General features: G+C 37.5%; 1 protein-coding gene across 2 annotated transcripts in view; it reads left to right on the forward strand.

Annotated features, from left to right (window-relative positions):
• The window catches only part of PIGN (phosphatidylinositol glycan anchor biosynthesis class N), a 101,512-nt gene that overhangs the window by 57,300 nt on the left and 23,230 nt on the right, over positions 1–20,982 (forward strand). For both annotated transcript variants that reach the window (XM_066246813.1, XM_066246815.1), the window contains exons 22-28: positions 2,482–2,584; positions 7,973–8,075; positions 9,716–9,802; positions 11,847–11,902; positions 12,184–12,259; positions 14,393–14,466; positions 19,406–19,448. In XM_066246813.1, coding sequence (XP_066102910.1) covers positions 2,482–2,584; positions 7,973–8,075; positions 9,716–9,802; positions 11,847–11,902; positions 12,184–12,259; positions 14,393–14,466; positions 19,406–19,448 — 542 coding nt within the window. The remainder of the gene's footprint in view (positions 1–2,481; positions 2,585–7,972; positions 8,076–9,715; positions 9,803–11,846; positions 11,903–12,183; positions 12,260–14,392; positions 14,467–19,405; positions 19,449–20,982) is intronic.

The following is a 20,982-nucleotide window of genomic DNA, read 5'->3' on the forward strand; positions in this document are numbered from 1 at the left end:
TTGCTGGCATTTAACAAAGGAAATTAGAACTTTTATTAACATTCATGTATTAAGAATTACTTTATAGAGTATTTGTGACATGATAATAAGGCTGTGTATTTACATTTGATAAAAATCTATGTAATCACCGAAGCAAAAACATTATATTTTCTGTTTTCCCTCTCCCTTGCAAAAAATAAGCTGTCTGTGGGGAGATAAGACCATCAGAAATCCTTCCCATTAACATTTCTCCCTAGATTTAGCATCCATTCCTAAGTCCTTTCAGAACTGTTTTTACAACATCCCATAGGTTTGTGTATATTGTGTTATTATTTTTATTGTTTTGAGAGTTCTTTTCTCTTGATTTTTTCTTTGATCCAGGGTTTGTTCAAGAGTGTGTTATTTAATTTTTATATATATGTAGATTTTACAGCTTTCTTTATGCTGTGATTTTTAGTTTTATACCATTATCATCAGTAAACATACTCGGTATGATTTCAGCAGTCTTCTTAAGTTTGCTAAGGCCTGGTTTGGGGGCCTAGTATATGACCTATTCTGGAGAACGTCCCATGTTATGCGCTTGAGAAGAATGTGTATTCTGCTGCTGTGGGGTGCAATGTTCTACAGGTTTCTTTTTGGTCTGTTTGATAAAATATATGGTTAAGTCTAATGTTTTATTGTGGATTTTCTCTCTGAATGATCTATTTATTGCTGAGAGTGGGGTTTTGAAGTCTTCTACTGTTATCATATTGTTGTCTGTTTTTCCCTTCAGATCTGTTAGCATTTGGTTAATATATTTAAGTGCTCTGTTGTTGGGTGCATATGTATTTATGATTGTTATATCTTACTGGTCAACCTCTTTTTTATTATATAATGACCTTCTTTGGGTCTTTTTACCATTCTTAGCTTAAAGTCTATTTTGTCTCATAGAACTATTGCTACCTTTTGCTCTCTTTGGTTTTCACTTGAGTGGACTATATTTCTCCATTCCTTTATGTTGAGCCTTTGTATGTCCTTAAATCTGAAGTGAGTCTTTTGTAGGCTGGGCATATATTCTAAACCAGATATTTCCTCCTTGGAATTAGGAGAGCTAAATATTAGTGGATGCCTACCAAATGGCATAGGCACGAAATAGTTGACTTATAGGTAGGTCAGCAACATTTCCAGGGAGCTCTGCCAGGCTCTGATTTACTGTAGTCAAGCTCCAAAGAGCATTTTTTACTGACATTCTATGATCCACAAATAGGTTATTTGTTATGAAGCTGGTTCTAACTTTTGTCCTTCCAAATGGGGACTCTATTTCTTCTCTAACACCACATTAATTCTTTCCACAAAAGTACAAAATCAGGGTTGAAAATACAATTTTACAGAAGACATCTCATTTAAACTGGCTTTTTAAATAGAAATATTATGTTATTTCCTTGGGTTAAAATATGTATTAGGTAATGATAACCTTATAAGAACCATATAGCTGAAAAAAATAAGCCATTTGTCCACAGGTATCATAAATATATAAGTTACATGGTCTTAAGTCTTGCTGTGACTTGACTTTGAATGAGATTATCTTTACATTTAATTTAATAGATGTTGACTAGTAATAATAACAGCTGCCAACAGGTAATTAAGCACCTACTATACCTGAGGCACTGTGCTCAGGGAGCATTTTATAGGTGAAATTATATTTAAACCTTACCACTTTTTGTATTATCTCTACCTGCCAGATGGAAACATGGCTTATGTGAGTTAATAAACGTGCCTCACAGTTAAACACTTAATAGTGATTCCGACAGGATTCCGCCCCGAGTCACCTGTCTCCGTATTCTGGGGTATTCAGCTGCAGGCATGCTGCCATCCTAAATAGGGGCAGTAGGAAGTTATGTACATCTCCATTCCAAAATGAGGAGAGGGAGTTTACATTCTGCCGCCCCTCTGTTTCCATCTGTCCTTCTCCCATGGAAGCAGTTGCCTCCTCCTGCTGTGGGGAAAGATTCTTCATTTCCTGTGGCCATTCTTACCACAGCTCTGGTGCGTGATATGTTGTGCCCCTCCCCCCCCCCCCCCCCCACTGTCTTGGGCTTCCTAAGGCGCACACTGCAACCTTCCATGAGGATTTCGCAGTGGGAAATCTTGGTGGAGGAGGGGGTCAGAAAGCATTCCATTTCTGGGGAGTAATTGGTCTTTAGATCTAAGTTTCTAATTAAGAGAAGAATTGCTGAATCTCGACCCATATTTTTTATTATTTTCATTAGAGCAAATGTTACTCATTTAGGAGTTGGTATTACAGCTAGTGAGGGTGCACATACATTGAGGAAATCTGTACCAAGGTTTGGTTAACACAATGACATGTCATTTTAATTAAACATGGGAAGTTCTGGAGTATTTTCCGGAGGTGATGGGGGCAAACATAGCCTCCCGTTAAAGGTCACGAGCACCGCGGGTGATGGTGGGATTGTGTTGGTCGGTGCCCCTTGCCTGACGCTCACCCCGTCTGTCTCCCTGCAGCCTCTTCGCTCGTCTTGCCCCTGCTGAGCCCCAGGACCCTGTCCAGACGGCTCTTCAGCATCTTCGTCTCCTCCATGTCGACCTACCTGCTTCTCAGCACAGGGTACAGACGTGCTACCGTTTCATGTAGAGTAGGAGTTTTAAATGATACAGTGACATTTCTCTCTGGGAATTGAACCTCTGAAAGTGAAAACTGTTGCATAAATCTTGAGGAAACAATTATAAATATTTTCTGTCTGTAAGAACTGGATATGACTTGAATCCTAATCTTTAGTTTTCTTTTTCTATTTTCACAGTAATTACCTCTTGCCTGGGTCTGTTTATTTCCTGAAATTGTTAAAATGTCATTTTACTTCAGTATTAGAAAACCTTGATTGATTACAGAAGTATCTAGTCTCAAACAATGACTTGGAAGAATTTTAGTTTCTATTGCATTTATTTCATGTACTTTAAATTGTGCTTTGATTTATTTACTCTTCTTTGAATTTAATATTTTCTTTTTATTTTTACTCTTATACATATCATAGTCCAAATATTCCTTTTGATTCAGCAGACTTTTAGAATATTGTTCCAAAAGTTAAGGAATGCATTTTTATCTAAGACAGAACAACAACAGAAACTAGCAGCCTAACTTGGGATGGATCCTGAAGCGCTCTCTTAAACTCAGTGAAAACAGTGATATGTGTCTTCCCATCTACTTAGAAGAAAAAAATTCTCCACTTGCTTTTGGATTTTATTTCATCTTTACTTAAATCCTTACGAGGATGAGAAGTGTGCATGCACATTATAACAAACATGGACTAGAACAGACAAACCAAATAGCTGCCACTCATAGTTTGGCCCAAATATAGGATTTGTTTCAAATAGGCTCACCAGGGGCTCATCTTTGTGCTGTCAATGAATTATTCCCGCCTTAGATGATGTTGTAAAGCCATTTTGGGTCCCAAGACTTGGGTTCATTTTGGGGGCAACTTAATTGTCCTAACTCAGAATTGAAAGGGATATTCTCAGCATCTTCATAGCAGACCCTAACAGCCTAAGTGACCTAGATCCCAGGAGTTCTTACATTCCCCAGGTAGGAGGTGACCAGTGGGGTGCTAATCCTCCTTCTCTGACCCAAGCTCCCACACCTCCTGTCTTTTCATTTCTCTGCATGAACAGATCCAGGACATAGCAGTGGAGATAGATTGTAAGTAACATGGACATTTTCACCAATCACCTCATAAGATCTTTTTCTTTTTCTTTTTTTTTTTTTTTTTTTTTTGTGAGAGAGACAGAGAGAGGGACAGATCGGGACAGACAGACAGGAAGGGAGAGAGATGAGAAGCATCAATTCTTTGTTGCAGCACCTTAGTTGTTCAGTGATTGATTTCTCATATGTGTCTTGACCAGGGGCTACAGCAGACCGAGTGACGCCTTGCTCAACCCAGCAATCTTGGGCTCAAGCGGGTGAGCTTTGCTCAAACCAGATGAGCCCACACTCAAGCCAGTGACCTCAGGGTCTCAAACCTGGGTCCTCCGCATCCCAGTCTGACACTCCATTGACTGCGCCACCGCCTGGTCAAGCAAACCTCATAAGAACTTAAAATGGGCTTGCTTTCAGACTTGGAACTTTGAACTTTCAAATAAAACTTGAAATCTATCAGATTACTTGAGTGATAAATATAATGAAACCTTAAACTCTTCACCCTTTCCCCCTTTATTGGTGAAATTAGAGAATAAATAATTTCATTATAATTAGAATCTATCAGTGTATAAATGTATGTATGAATTAGAACAAGCACAGTTTTTAGTCTAGATTAGAAATTAGAATATAAAGTCATTTCGATTCGGACTCACCATTTTGAGGAGACACATGAGCTCCATTAAGAGCTCACACCCAGAGGTTGCCTTCACAAGTAACGTGTGAGAGGGTCCCGAAATTTGTGTGTATTCTACACTGTCACTTAATAATCAGTAAGCCCTTTTCTTTTTTGAACTTCCAAATTCTAAAGCACTAGGCAGATTTAAAGAAATATGTAGTAGATTAAAAAATACAGCATGACCAGGTGGTGGCACAGTGGATAGAGTGTTGGATTGGGGTGTGGAGGACCCAGGTTTGAAATCCTGAGGTCACCGGCTTGCGCGTGGGCTCATCCAGCTTGAGTGCAGGGTCACTGGCTTGAGCATGGGATCATAGACATGACCCTGTGGTCACTGACTTGAGCCCATAGGTTGCTGACTTGAGCCCAAGGTCACTGGCTTGAACTAGGGGTCACTTGCTCTGCTATAGCTCCCCAGTCAAGGCACATATAAGAAAGCAATCACTGAACAACTAAGGTGCTCAACGAAGAATTGATGCTTCTCATCTTTCTCCTTTCCTGTCTGTCCCTATCTGTCCCTCCCTCTCTCTCTCTGTCTCTGTCACACACACAAAAAAGAAGTATATCTTTCAACATCAGAGAGTGTATTTATTTACCTTTGCAGAAACATTCAACAGAGGTAGTCTGAAACAGTACAGTCTAGTAATTTTGATTAGTACATTTTTCAGTGACCAATCAGTTTTGCATAGTCCACCCGTCATCATACCACTTCACTATTTTAGTCAACCTGGAGGGTTCTCTATAGAAATTAGTGAATAATCAGAACTATGGGGTATTTAACAGAAATGCAGTTTTATTACTTTATAGAAATACAGTAATTATGATCCTAAATTCTAACTAACAAGGTATCCTTGATTTTATGAATAAAGAAGACTTATTTCTTTCTTTTTTTTTAAGAGGACTTATTTCTAATCAGCATTTAATTATTTTTATGCAAATGAAAGTTATTGTAATACTTGAAAATAGTTCTAAGTTGGTTAACATTTTCCCCTGAAATTTTATGATTCTGTATCACACATTATTAATACAGAGCTAAATGTCTTTTTAGCCCTATTTGATTTGCACAGAGACCAAACTAGCAGATCCTGATTTAGTATGGTTTTATTGTGCACACTGTGAGCCCATGATGACATTTACTGGTGTTTCAGTTTATTAATTCACCTATGCAGACTTTATACAAGATATTGATTGTCTAAAGAAGCAAAGTCCCATAGGAGGAGTGTCATTATCAGATTTATTCATCTATATTTTATAAAAGGAAGTAACCATAGTTCATAGTGTTTGAAAGGACATAAATCTGTAGCACTATTTGTAGAACTGTGGTATTTAAGAGAGAGAAGAATAATTCAACATATAATTGCAACTATTTAAAAATTCACAATCCTCTTTTATTCAGAGTGTATACCAGGGGTCCCCAAACTTTTTACACAGGGGGCCAGTTCACTGTCCCTCAGACCATTGGAGGGCCGGGCTATAAAAAAAACTATGAACAAATCCCTATGCACACTGCACATATCTTATTTTAAAGTAAAAAAACAAAACGGGAACAAATACAATATTTAAAATAAAAAACAAGTAAATTTAAATCAAGAAACTGACCAGTATTTTAATGGGAACTATGGGCCTGCTTTTGGCTAATGAGATGGTCAATGTGCTCCTTTCATTGACCACCAGTGAAAGAGGTGCCCCTTCCGGAAGTGCAGCAGGGGCCAGATAAATGGCCTCAGGGGGCCGCATGTGGCCCGAGGGCCGTAGTTTGGGGACCCCTGGTGTATACCTTCCGGATTCAGTTAATCAACGATTGTCTTTTTCTTTCACATCACAAGTGTCCTGAGCACTAGACAGATATACAGGTAGAATAATTAGTGTACCCTAGGTGTAAGCTGCTATAAAATAATGATTTTATTGTACAGCGTGAGGCGATTACAAAATGCAATGATTAAGTTGTTGTGAGTTACTTAAGTTGTGAGTTGTGTGGAATAAAGAACGAAAAGAGAAAGAGTTACAGAAGGGAGCTGAATTGGTACCTTCGAGGACTGGCTAAGGTACAGGTATTCTAAATCCTTGTCTTTCAGCCTGACCTGTGGTGGCGCAGTGGATAAAGCGTCGACCTGGAAATGCTGAGGTTGCCGGTTTGAAACTCTGGGCTTGCCTGGTCAAGGCACATATGGGAGTTGATGCTTCCTGCTCCTCCCCCCTTCTCTCTCTCTGTCTCTCTCTCGTCTCTCTCCTCTCTAAAAATGAATAAATAAAAAAAAAAAAAAATTTAAAAAAAAATAAATAAATAAATAAAAATTAAATCCTTGTCTTTCAGTTATATTTTTTAAATCATCGTAAAAGTAGTATAATCACATTTTGGAAGTAGGGATAAGGAAGAAATCATTTATTAACGCCCCCTCTCCTGTTGATGTTCTGGTGGATTCCTTCCGGTCTCCCCTGAGTTTGTCATAGTATTATTCACAATTCGTGCACGATTTTGTATCTTTTTTTCCTACTTAACATTACTTTAGAAACATTTTCCCAGGTGGCTCATAGGCTTCCTAACCATCATTTTAATTGACATTTAATATTCTATGATATGATGTTACTTAGCCACTCTTCTACTTTTGATTATTATATTTCTTTCCATATTTTATTATCATAAATGATGTTTTGAGTTATGATGTGATGCACAAGCTTTTTACATAGTTTAGATTTGTTCACTTCTCAGATGTAGTGTAGGTGGGTCATAGAGTATGAACTGTTGTTTCCTTTTTACTTTTGTCTTAAGAACAGTGCCAATTTATAATAGAACTAAGAGCCTATGATTCATTCACTTTGGAGACGGCTATTGTGTTAACTGTTGTCATTTTTAAATTTGATAATCTGAGGGAAAAGAGGTTGAATATTCTTGTGACACACTGGTTGAAAATTGCATTACAAGTATATGAATATAGTATATGCATTATATATAGTATGTGAATATTTCTGAGATTTTTATTGCATAGTGTTACATTGCCTTTTCTTCCTGTACAGAGACAATTAGAGGGTTTATTTTTTTTTATTACACTCCTGTCAACATTATTATTTTTTTATTTTGGCCAAATGTTAGTGAATATGGATCTCCCTATTTAATTTCTAGAGCAGTTATCAGTAAGAGCTAACATATTTCTATGATTTATTGGCTCTTTATTGTTTTTGAGAGTTTTGTGTTCCTCATAGTAACCGTTTTTTTAAAAAATTTTGAAACATTTTATCTTGCTCTTTTTCTATATATATTAATAATTTTAACTTGGAAATTGTCCTTTTACCTTTGTCTTAGTATTTTCTTTTGTGTGTACCTATGCAGCTGTCATTTACTTTATGGATAACTTTGAAGTATCTCTACTATTTTAACACATCATGATCTCAAGATTTAATACATTCCAAAAGGAGTTGGTGTTGGAGTTGATATTTAAATGTTGCTTTCCTTTTCTACTTTCTTCTTCTGGAAAACATAATAAATTTAAGTTTTGTGCTATGGTGCCCTAGAAGTATTACTATTTTTAATTTTGAAAAAGGTTTCTCAGTATAAATTTGTATTTGAATTGAATGTTTTTGTCTTTTCATTTCTGCCCTCCCACTCTCCCCCGCCCCCACCTGTCCCTTAGTTATGAAGCCCTCTTTCCATTGGTATTGTCGTGTTTGATGTTTGTCTGGATACACGTGGAACAAGGAACCCTACAACAATCTGGGGTTTCCTGGAAACAGAAGGTAGCTTGTCAAAACTGTTGTATTTATTTGAGAATTTTAAATGTTCTTTGTTCTCTAAGGAAGTTGCAGTGTTATTTTATCAGAACTCCTTTGTACTTAAACTTTAATACTACTTAAGTCATTAATAATTAAGTTAATAATTGATAAGTTAAACAATTAGTTTTGTAAGGAAATTTTTTACTTATAACAGAAAAGCACAATTTTATTATTTTATAGGCATTATGTAGGATGGGCTTTTTTTAGAGGTTATTTGAGAATCACTGATGTAAAAACCATTAATATAAGTAAAGGAATGAGGAGGGGAGTATTGTTTTATCTACTTTCCTCCATCTTTACATCTAATTTTTCTTTCAATTTATTTTATTTGGAAGAATATTTATGTTGTTACAACTCAATTAATGAATTTGATCATAAGGTGACATGTGTTCCCTGTGTTGTTTTTCTCTTTCAAGTCATTCTAATCCAAAATGTTTATTGTCACCTTAGTGACTGTGGCCTCAGACCAAATCTTGGACTGTTTATTCACACAGTATACATTCAATTACCTAAAAGCCAATCAGATTTTAAGGACACCTTTATTATCCTGAGATAGTTAAATTGATGTTTCTTGCCTCTATTTTAGAACCAAGGTAAATATGAGAAATTGGTGATAGAATATTTACAGTTTTACTGGGATCAGATAAAATTAATATTGCAGAAAATTTCTTTCATAGTTGATCTATCCTTAACTGGTTCCGTTTGAGTTTCTAGAGATTAATTGATAATTTAGAACAATTTATTTCAGTAAAGAAGAAGGTTGAAATATATTGAATAATTACTGGTTTTTAACTTTCAGTCCTGGAATATTAAAACAATACATTTGATCAGATTTAAGTAAATGGTCAGACTTCCCTTAATATTAAATATTTAACAATTTAATATTAAACACATATTAAATATTTAAAAATTTAATATTAAATACATATTAAATTTTAAAATGAGGTTCATGTGTCATTTTTTAACTTCTAATTTTTAACAGAAAGCAGATCTTCCTTTTCTAGAAGAAAAATATTAAGGCATCCTAAGGTTGGACGATTAGATGGGGAGTGGGGGAAAACTTACCCATTATTTTTTGATGGTGTGGAAGGGATTAAACAAGAGGACACCCATCTTCTTGGCATTGAGTGACTTTCTATCTTACCAAAGACAGAAATATTTTGCTTTTTTATAAAGAGGAAATTATTTCTCTACAAACAGAATTAACAGCAGAACAGACAAAAAGATGAATATTTAATCTCATCATGCTTTTTAATATCATGCCATATCTGGGTGAGAGAAGATCAGAACACACTGAGAATCAGGTCTTAGAAAAATGGAGAATTCTATAGGGATTTAAAAGTGAAGCATTTATGTAGCTTTAGAAGAAGCTCAGTTCTCACTTTTGTTACACATACATCCACACTACAATTCTGTTCAGTATATTATTAGCAACGTATTTTTTGACAGACTTTATTAAGGTGTGATTCAGCTATAGGAAAAGATTTGTTGTTGATTTTGTTATTGTTTGTGTAAGGCATCTTCCTAGCGGTTGTAACTTAGATGGTAGAAGTAAAAGTAAGTGAACTGTTATTGTGCATTCACAAATCTCTTATCCCTCACAGGTCACTGGTGTGCAGTTCTCCTATAGTGCTGACATAACCCAGTTCCGACAGCTCTGTCTGGACGACATCCGTAGGGCCTTGTTCCTTGTATCCTTTGTTTGGGCTTTTGCTTTAAGTTGCTGAATCTCCCATTTAATGGAGTAAGAGGACATGAAAGTTGTTTCTGCCTATCTCTTAATAGTGGAATTACCACAGAAGACATTTAACCCCCCTCACACCATATTTTTTCTCATAGTTCCAATTTAAAAAGATTTTTGAAACCATAGAAAGCATGAAGAATGACATAAACAACTATATATTTGTGCATTCCTACCATTCGTAATATCAACAGGTAATATGTTGTCACATATGTCACCCATTTTTTTAAATATTAAAACAGCTAAAGTCCAAGTCTCAACTCCCAATTCCAGTCTGATTTTCTTCACTGTTGTGAGTTTGGTTTGTACCTTCTTACGTGCATTCTATACTAGACTCATGTGACATCTGTCTCACGAGGGCTTTGAGTGACACTTGTTCTCCTCCTCTGGCTTCCGCTGTCAGTCTTGTCTTTTCTTTTTCTGCATGCTCCATCCGCTCAGCAGATATGAGCAAAATACTTCTTTCCTTGAACCCTACGTCCTCCTAAATTACAATTTCATCGTGCCTTTCTGTTTACTTCCAGGCTCCTTGAAAGAAAAATCTGTAGTGGCTGCTGCCATTTATGTACTGTATCCTCCAGCCTGCACAGTGCCTGGCACGGTGGTGTGGCATGTGGCAGCTCTGTGAACCTTTGCCAGATGTCTCTACTGAAGCTGTGCTCTCAGCGGTCCGCAGGGCTTTCTGACTGCACAGTCTAATCCACTCTGGTTTACGTAGCCACTCTCTAATGTTCAACTCCACTGATTTCTGTTTCTCTCTTCCCTTGACTTCCAGGACATGACCTGGGTTCTCTTCTTAGCTTGCTACATCATCTCTATTCTCCTGCCCTTAAATTTACTCTTCCTTTGTCTGATTTTTTTTTCCCAGCTCTGTCATTAACCTCCTCTTACTGTGCCTGAAAAATGTCATCCTTTCCTATAGCTTTGACTGACACCTCTGTGAACACAACTCAGATCTGCTTTTCCTGCCTTGACCTCTCTCCCGACTTCAAGAGCCATATTTCCAACATTCTGCTAGGCATCACCAGATCTCTGTCCAAACCTGGCTAGCCACTGCCCACCCCTTTCCGAAGTTGCCTTGTGGCAGGCCTCATTGCATTTAATGACGTTGCCATACTTAGCATAGGAGCACTTGGAGACTATTTTATTCATATTTCTATTCTCAGTGCCTAGCTCTTCCTCTGCTAAACGCCAGATAATAAATGTCAGTTGATTAGTTGATTGGTTGAATGGATGGATCTATGAGTGCATTTAAGGTTCAAGTTACCAACTCAGATATCAATTTTCACTAAACGTTGTCATGATTCCTACCTCCTCTTCTTTGTTTCTGTACCACTTTTGTGCATGTGTCTATAAAAGCAAAATCACTAACATTTATCGAGCCCTTTCAGTGGGACAGGTACTACTTTAAGTACTTGACTATCAGTAAGTTCTTAGACATCAGTAGGATAAATACCTACTTTTTATTTCTGTACTGATACAAATGCAAATTTAAGAAATGTCAAAAGGATAGTTCACATTTTCTCATGTCTCATTCTCTATTGAATTATTTTGAAACATAATATCTTATTTCCTTGTGTAGTGGGCACAGCAAGCATATATGAACTGAAATAGTATTTCAGCTGAAAATGTCTACCACAGCACGAGGTCTGCATTCTCCTTTTGAAAAAATCATTAGCAGCCTACTAGAGGCACACGAATCCTCCTGGCTTGTGTTAGAGAAGGGGAGAATAGTGACCTCCCCAAGGTTACTAGTGACAAGTGAGGGTGGCCTCCCCGGCCTCACTGTTCTCAGCACATTGCTTCTGCAGTCGGGTCCCTTCCGGATGCATTCCTGGGAAGACAGATGGAACAGACATTTCCAGTGATTTATGATCAAACATACAAGGGAGAAGGCAAATTACCCTCAGAGTAGAATAGGCTTCTCTTTTTTAAATGGAAAAGAAATGTGTATGAATTTTGTCTTGTTTTGGCATTTCCTTAATTCTGTTTAGGTTTTCTTCTTAGTGACAGCATTTTTTGGAACTGGGAATATAGCTTCTATTAACAGGTAATTTCAAATGGAAAGAGCATATATATAACCAAAAAGTAACACAAATTGGGATTTCTGTACTTGCTTTTTATACTAAAGGATATATTTTGGAGATTGATCTGTATTGGCACATAGCTCTACCTCTTTCATTTTAGTGGCTTCATAATGTTCCTTGATGCAATGCATGCTTGTGTTTTAGTAAGTATAGATTTGAGGAAATTTCTTCTGACATTTTAGCAGACATTCTTTTAAAGTTGCAGCATGAATTCTAAAATCATTTTTCTCTGTTCGTTCCCTAGCTTTGATCTTGCCTCTGTCTACTGCTTTCTGACCGTGTTTAGTCCTTTTGTGATGGGAGCCCTGATGATGTGGAAGGTTAGCTTTCTTATTTCCTTAAGATACTGATTAATTAATATGGAGAACTCATTGTATGGAGGATTATGTAACCTGTGACCTTAAGATTGTATATAGTCATTGTGACAAAGTTAAGTAACATGAAAACGAGGTGTCATCTCAGACACCACAGGATGGGGGGTGGGACCTGCTAGCTTTTAATGCAAAAATTAATATTTTTGCTTTGCTCTTACGCTCACTAGTTTCATAAGAGTAGAGAGTCTATTTAGTGTTGGGAAGTGCTGTCAAAGGTGATTAGAGCCTGTGGGAAGTGTAATACTGATCCAAATAGCATGGCTCCTCAAGATCCAAGGCCCCCGAACACATGTCCCCACGCACAGACCATCAGCATGTTATAATCTCTCGTAGTCTGTGTACCTAGAACTGGATTCATTCATTCAACAGATGTCACTGAGTGCTTACACTCAGGAGCATGCCCCACCAGCTGGGTGCTGAGGATACCGATATAATAACTAGCTTCTCAGCCTCTCAGGGGTGCATACTTTGGTGGAGTTTAATGCGTGTGCTCGCCCTTCTTCTCTGGGGGCATTGTGCTTGTCTGTTCCCTCTGCCATGGTGCCTGGCACAGTTTACGTAGTTAGTACAGTCCTCCCCTGGAATCTGAGGGCCATTGGTCCCAGGACACCCCCACCCCCACAGTTAACCAGCGTCCATGAATGCTTCAGTTCCTGATGTGATATGGTGTGGTATTTGCATATGACCAGCACTTCCTCTTGATTACTTTAATCATCTCTAGATTATTTATAATACCTAATACAATGCAAATGCTATCTAAATTATTGTTATAATGTTTTGTTTAAGGAATAATGACTAGAAAAAGTCTATACATTTTCAGCACCAGTGCAACTATTGCAGGCCTAACTACATAGTATGTGTCAGCAACAATGTAACTTCTTTTCCCCCAAATATTTTTAATCTAATGTTGGTTGAACCTGTGATACAGAGGGTTGACTGTATGTATTTGTTTCATTAAAGTAACTAATATCCACCAAACATCTGATTGCCTTCTATTCAGACCACAGAAGTAATAATTGTAAATGTATGCATCTCTTAATAGGATTAACATCCTTTTTTTTGTTACTGCACTAATACTAATGTAATTTTAAGAAATGTTAAAAAGATACTCATGTCCCATTCTCTATTGAATTATTTTTTTAAATGTATTTCTTCCTTAATCTTAATTAAGATTAAGACTGGTGGTTGTTCTTTTCTTAGTCTAGGAAAGAGTATGGACCTTTTAATTTAAAACAAGAAAAAAAAAGAAAAACAAAAGTTTTGATGAGAGTGCTGGGTCTCTAACCTCTATCCTCATTCAGTGAGCATCACAGGCACACCCTCGCTGCCCCCTTTCGCCTGGCGGGCTGCAGTGAAGGTCCCCTGATCCCTGTTTGGGTCACAGAGCCTTCACTTGAGGAAGGGGCTTCTGCAGTCTTGAGCATTTCTTTTCCATGTCTTCTCACTCTCCTTTTTTAAAAGGATCAAGTATTATCTTAAAAATTGCTCACCGGAAAGCAGTATATCAAGATGTTATCAGTGTTAGCTTTGGATTATGAATTTTCAACCACTATGAATTTTTTATACCTTTCTCAGTTTTTTATTATTTTTTCCAGTGAGTATGAATTTTATAAACATAAATAAATTGGTACCAAAATAAAACAACCAAAAGCAATGGTAGAGCCGCTAAATCATGTTTATGGAGTTACAGTATCAAGTAACTTGATCTGTGAATCAAATTATTAGGCTCCATAATTTATTTGATTTGGCCATTTTGTGCCTTTCACACCCTCTTGAAATCATTTGAACGTGGTCACTAAAACAATGAATTAAGTGGAACAAAAATTAGCAATAGGTTTTATTTGGAATGTGTGTGATATTTTTTAATGCGACACAGGCTGTGGACGCAGTTTTAAGATCGGCACCAATGCTGTTCTGTATGTCGCTGCTATGGCTTTATTCCAGTGTTGCTCTGCACTAATGTAGGCCACATTTATGAGAGAGACTGAATATCCCATAAACACAAATAACACTTATTTCACCAGGCTTTTCAGAAATGCTCCAGTGACCCCAGGCATTATTTGTTCTTCTTTTAAACAGATTCTCATTCCCTTCGTTCTTGTGATGTGCGCTTTCGAAGCTGTTCAGTTAACCACCCAGTTATCATCGAAAAGGTAAGGTGACTGTTTGTGAGCTGTTGGATTGGCCCACTTTTTGGCAATGAGAGTAAGCATTTGAGGCTAGTTCATGTGATTGCTGTTAAGAAACTATAACATAGATTGTTTATTATAAAAATGAGAAAAAATCCTTCACCCTTTAATCAGAGTTCAGTTTCATTAGAGGAAATCAGTCCAGAACCTTAGGTAGACAGATGACAAATACACTTTCTCAGCAGTGACGTATTATTACAATAAGATTCAGACTGGTGAACAGCCTCTTTACACAGCAGTAAAACCTAACAGTTAAGTTGTAGTGAATAACTTTTATGTGGTAGATTTCACTGTGCCTGGAAAACAAACCAGGGATAGCATTCTGCTTTTTGGGGGTAATTTCTTAAATATGTATTAGACCAGTGGTTGTCAACCTGGTCCCTACCACCCACTAGTGGGCGTTCCAGCTTTCGTGGTGGGTGGTAGCAGAGCAACCAAAGTATAAATAAAAAGATTTAACTATAGTAAGTTGTTTTACAAAGATTTATTCTGCCAAACTTAGCGAAAATCCGACATAAAGTACTTGGTAAGTAATTATTATTATATGCTTTAACTTGCTATAACTCTGCTTTATAAATTATAAAGTAAAGTTACTTCCCTACTTTATAAATCACCATTACTGTGAATCCGGTGGGTGGTTAGAAAATTGTACTACTAACAGAGATACAAAAGTGGGCAGTAGGTATGAAAAGGTTGACTACCCCTGTGTTAGACAAATGTGTTAACATTTTATTTTTCATGGCTTGAAATTAACTCTTCTAAGTGTCAGTAATACATGTGGTTTCTCAGTCTTGATTTCTACACATTTGACAAATGGAATAGAAAGTATTTTTTCTGAGTTTGGGGGAATTTCTGAGTTTGGAGTACTCAGTTGTAAGCAGTTCAGTTCCTAAAAGAGAAGCTGTCAACTCTACTATTTACTTTTCTTAACCAATAAAATTGCCTCATCAGCACTGGACTGGTCAGCCTCTAAATGACATTGGAGCTAGATATGAAGCTTCCTAGCAGTTCTGTTATTCTTGAGTCAAACTGGCACATTCAATGCTAAAAGAAAGAACTAATATTAGCATGAATTTGCATATTCTTCTTGATGAGTTTAAGCTAGAACTGGGTTTAGCATATTATTAATGCATGTGCCAAAATAATAAAAAAAGAACATATTTTTTTCACTGTTTAAAAATAGAAATCTGGTTTCTAGTTTAATTTCTTATGTTTTTGCGGGATATTTACATAAATCTAGCATTGAAAGCATGTATACATTGTCAATATCTCATAAAAGATAGTTATTTAGATGCAATGAAAAACTAATAACTAATGGTACTTTCTTGCATTTATAAATGGATACATTTTTTAGAAGAGATTTTACTTAGTTTAAATAAAAAAGATCTGGGTAAACATGGAATGAGAAGTAGAAGGCTCATCAAAGTGTATGTGTTACGTGTATTTGTGTGTATAAGTAGTGTAGTAGTAATTCTGTCCAGAGACTAGTGCAGTGAAAAACTTTTATATGGTAGATTTCACTACCACATAGAAAAACTTTTATGTGGTAGATTTCAACATAAAGGGAGAGAACTGAGGCAAAGGTGACAAAGCTGAGGCTTTATAAATGGCTTCTCTTTTGGCCACTAAACTTTTATAAATCACTAGCATGTCCCCCTCAATGTCACATGGACTCCTCAAATCTAATATGTTACAACATGGAACCTTGCCATTTTCTTTCTTCCTTTTGGAAACGAGCTCATCATCCTGTCTCTATCCATTGCACAAGCCTGAGTCCATCCATCCCTCCAGGTCACATCCCCTTGCTAAATATCACTGATATCTCCTTCCCCTTCTACCCACATTTTCAGTCTCATTATTTATGTTGCTAAATATTTTCTTACAACAATTGTTAAGATGGGGGTGGAGTTCACACTAGTGACCTACTCATTGTATCCCTAACGCCGAGAATGAGTTTGGTGTAACAAACCATGAGACGATTCTGCTTTTCTTTCTTCTCATTCCTTAAGTATGCGTTGAACAAAGCTGACTTATAAAAGCTGTGTTAGCATTATTTTATTTCACATGACTTTAAAACCATCTTTTCTAAATGTCAATAATTTAATTTACCTAGCTTCTCAGTCTCAATGGCTGGCTTTACCTCAAAGGCTTGTGTATTTTGGGTAGAGGCTACAGAAGGAGGCACATGGCCATGAGGTCCCCTAATGGTTGATCCACTAGGAACGTTCTTGCCTGTAAGCGATGCACACCTGTCAGCGGCTCAGAGAGATCCGGCTGTATGTGTCTCACATCACATGGAGTCTGGAGGTCGCCACGGAGGTGTCTCAGCAGCCCTGTTTTTCTGCTCTCCCATTCCTGGGGGGTTGGCTCTTCTCCGCACGTCTTCATGTGTCATATCTGCCATGCAGACCGGAGGGGCTGATGGGAGAGGAAAGCTCTGTGTCGGCTGGCTCCCCGTGCCCGTCAGGGGAGCTGTGTCTTTCCCCACTGCCCCGGTGGGGCTGTCTCGGTGACAGCTTTGGGCTGTCTCGGTGACTGGAACTGCAGCTGGTTCACGTTCATCCTAAGCTGACACGTGTTAGCCAGAAAGCTGCTTTCCTCGTGCCCTACACTAACTGAAATAAATATAAGATGTTTTGATACGTCATTTTGAATATACTGTTTTGTTCTGCTAGGTGTTTTGAAAAACATTTTAAAAATCAAAAGAACTTTTAAAAAGATATTTTTAAAATATCTTAAAAGATTTTTAAAAGATCTTTTGTTGCATTCAAATTGTGTTGATTCTTCTTCTCTTGTTCCAAAAGAACTGGATTCATAGGGTGAAATTGTTGTTTCAGTGATTAGATGATTGTAAGAAGGAAAGCAGTTTGTAATAATCGGAGCTCTGGGACCACGAAAGCTAGTGTAGACAAAGCCTTCACTGGAATTGTAACTTTGGGAATTCATGCTGGGTGACCACTGTGTTCTCTATAAACTCTTAACAAAATTAACATATTTTATTGTATGTTTGTTATATCAGATTTGTTTTAATGATAATACTTCAGTAACATATGATCAGTCTGACTTTTATCTGCATATGTGAGATACATATTGAGTTACATTTTGATATTTTCAAATCTATAGCGAGAAAAGTAATTACTTCTTAGAAAAGAGTCATAAACCTTGACCAAAATGTCAAAATGGATTTTGGATTTCAAGTTTTAGAAAAAAACATAAAATCTTTGGGATTTGGGCTTGGCCAAAAGAATTAGACTTGACACCAAAACCATGATCCCTAAAGGGAAAAACTGATAAATTGGACTTCGTCAAAATTAAAAACTTTTTCCCTCAGAAAGCCCTGATAAGAGAAGAGTGAAAAGACAAGCTACATCCTGGGAGGAGATATTTACAAACCACACGTGTGACAAAGGGCTACTATCTGGAATGTGTAAAGAATGCTTAAAATTCAACAATAAAACTAATAACTCAATTAGAAAATGAGCGAAAGACCCGAGGAACATATATGTTGACAAAGAAGCCAAAAAAAAAAAAAAGATGTTAATTTTAGCATTATTAGCCATTAAGGAAATGCATATTATAACCACAGGGAAGTATCATTATATGACTATCAGAATAGCGAAAATAAAAAATAATGACATCACCAAATGCTGGTGAGGATGCAAAGAAACTGTTCTCGTTCATGGCTGATGGGAATGCAAAATAGTACGACGACTTTACAGTTTCTTAAGAAATTAGACATGCTACTTACTGCCTTACAATCTAGCAGTTGCACTCTTAGGCATTTTTCCTAGAAAAATGAAAACTACTTTTGCATTAAAACTCGACACAATGTTTTGACAGTTTTGTTTGTAATAGCCACAAACTGGACACAGTCCGGGTGCCCTTCCATGCTTGGAGGCTTAAGCAGACTGGTAAATCCACAGTGGAGGACTACTCAGCAGCCAAAAGGAACAGACTGAGACACAGCATCTTAGATGAATTTTAAGGGAATTGTGCTGAATGAAAAAGGCAATCCTAAAAGGTTACAGTGTTATATAAGTGGTTCCACTTGAACAGCACTCTTGAAATAGCAAAGTGATAGCAACCGGGAGCAGATTGGTGGTTCCCAGGGGCTAGGGCAGGGGTCAGGAACCTGTGGCTCGCCAGCCAGATGTGGCTCTTTTGATGGCTGCATCTGGCTCGCAGACAAATCTTTAATAAAAAAAATAATAATGTTAAAAATAGAAAACATTCTCATGTATTACAATCCATTCATTTCCTACTGCTCATGTTCATGGTTGTGGGTGGCTGGGGCCAATCACAGCTGTCCTCCAGGACAACACCAAATTTTTATTGGATAATTAATGCCTAACGTACACGGGTGGTTGTATGGCTCTCACAGAATTACATTTTAAAATATGTGGCGTTCATGGCTCTCTCAGCCAAAAAGGTTCCCAACCCCTGGGCTAGGAGCTAGGCAGCGTTTGGAGAGAGGAGGGTAGGTGTGACTGTGAGAGTGTCATGAGGGCATTGTGATCACCGTCACTATCCTGGCTGTGATACTGTACAATGTACTATGGTTTTGTAAGATGTTACCATTGGGGGACACTGGGCAGAGGGTACAGAGGATTTCTCTGTATTATTTCTTGCAATTTCATGTGAATCTGCTATTATCTAAAATTTTTAAAATCACAGTTCATGTCCCTTTCATACTATTGAAATAAGTATTCAGAGTGTTAAATAACATTTTTAAGTCCAGCCCAACACTGTGGAACAGTTGTCCATGATAATCTAAAAAGTGCTTCTGTCAAAAGTAATCTTTTCAGATGGAAAAATGCTAACAGACTATTGGGTTATTTTGATTTTAATGTGCTTTAAAAATATGTCTGTTGCATTATGTGTCATTTTTCTTTTCTTTTTGCAGTCTTTTTCTCATGGTTCTCGTCATATCAGACATTATGGCCTTGGTAAGACATTTTTGAATATTCACTATAAATAAGACTGAGAAGCCAAGCACTGAGTTAATGCCCTCAAGATAAATGAGTGTGCGTTTCTGTGCATGAATTCTCTAGGTATTGAGTTATAAGTGCTAGGATAATTTACACATATAAACGACTTTCTGTATGACTCATATAGTAAGAGTGCTGTTGTTAAGGTGTCAAAAGTCTTCTTAATTTATTCTAATCTGTTACTTTATACGTAGTTTTTCATTGTGCATTGTGTGTGAAATGAACTTCCATAGGAGGTTAACAGAATAGCTAACTTCAGATTTAAGCAATACATTATTTTCCTACTTGAAATGTTGATTTTTTTAACCCTTTTCTCAGATTGAAAAAGAAAGGAAAGGTGGAGGGTAGGAAGGTATGAGGAGGAAAGAGGAAATAGAGCTTTTCAAGTGGGTTCATGTTATCAAAATGATAGAGCTAATAAATGAACTCTGAGTGAGGAGCATGTAGTGGGCCTCTTGTATGTAGTGTGTTAACAAAAAGAAGAAGCTATTTCACACCTGTAAGTTCAGGGGCTTCCCAAAACTACCCTCAGGTTTGATAATTCACTAGTGGACTCACAGAACTCACTGAAGACTGTTACATTCACAGGTATGGTTTATTACAGGGAAAGGATGCAGGTTAAATGCTGCTAAGGGAAGACACAGAGGGTGGAGTCCAGAAGGGGTGGAAGAGGATCCAGATGCAGAGCTCCGGTCGTCCTTGCCCTGTAGAGTAGGACAGCGTTACTCTTCCAGCACCAGTGTGTGACAGTTTACAGAGGATTGCCAGCCAGGGTCACCAGCGCCTTGGTGTCCAGACCATTGGAGCTCACCCACATATCATGCCCATGGCTGACCTTTAATCTCCAGTCCTTATCTAGGTAGAACTGGTAACGTGGCCCAAAGCCCCCAAAACAGTCACATTATTAGACTGTTCAGTGACAAAGCCCTCCCCCACCAGCAAAACATTCCTTATCAGGCGTGATGGTCCAGGGGCCCAGAAATCACCTCTCAGTAGCTGAGGGTGAAAGACAGACCTCTCCTTGGATGCGGTTAATTCTGCACTCCACACCATCCTATGCCAGAAGTAATTACAGGCAGCATTTACAGTCACTTCTCACATCAGCTTCCCAGTCTTTTGACTGAGATGGGAACATTCTGTGTTGTATTTAGCTGATGATAGTCAGTAGAGGCAGACTTGAGATATTGTGGGTTCCGTCCCACACCACCACCATAAAGTAGGTGTCACCATAAGTGAGTCATAATCTCTTTGCTGGTGGAGGCCTTCTTGCCTTCAATTTATTAAACACACACACACAGACACACATAACTGTGAAGTATAATAAAGCAAAGTGCAATAAAACAAGGTATGCCTGAAGACTTACCAAGGAAAAAAGAGAAAGAACTCATATAAACAAAATACAAAATGAAAGAGGAGAAATCACCACGGACACCGTAGATATACAAAGAATTATTGTAGAATACTATGAAAAACTTTATGCCACTAAATTCAA

This window comes from Saccopteryx bilineata, chromosome 11 (genome assembly GCF_036850765.1).
Source record: "Saccopteryx bilineata isolate mSacBil1 chromosome 11, mSacBil1_pri_phased_curated, whole genome shotgun sequence".
Lineage (NCBI taxonomy): Eukaryota > Metazoa > Chordata > Mammalia > Chiroptera > Emballonuridae > Saccopteryx > Saccopteryx bilineata.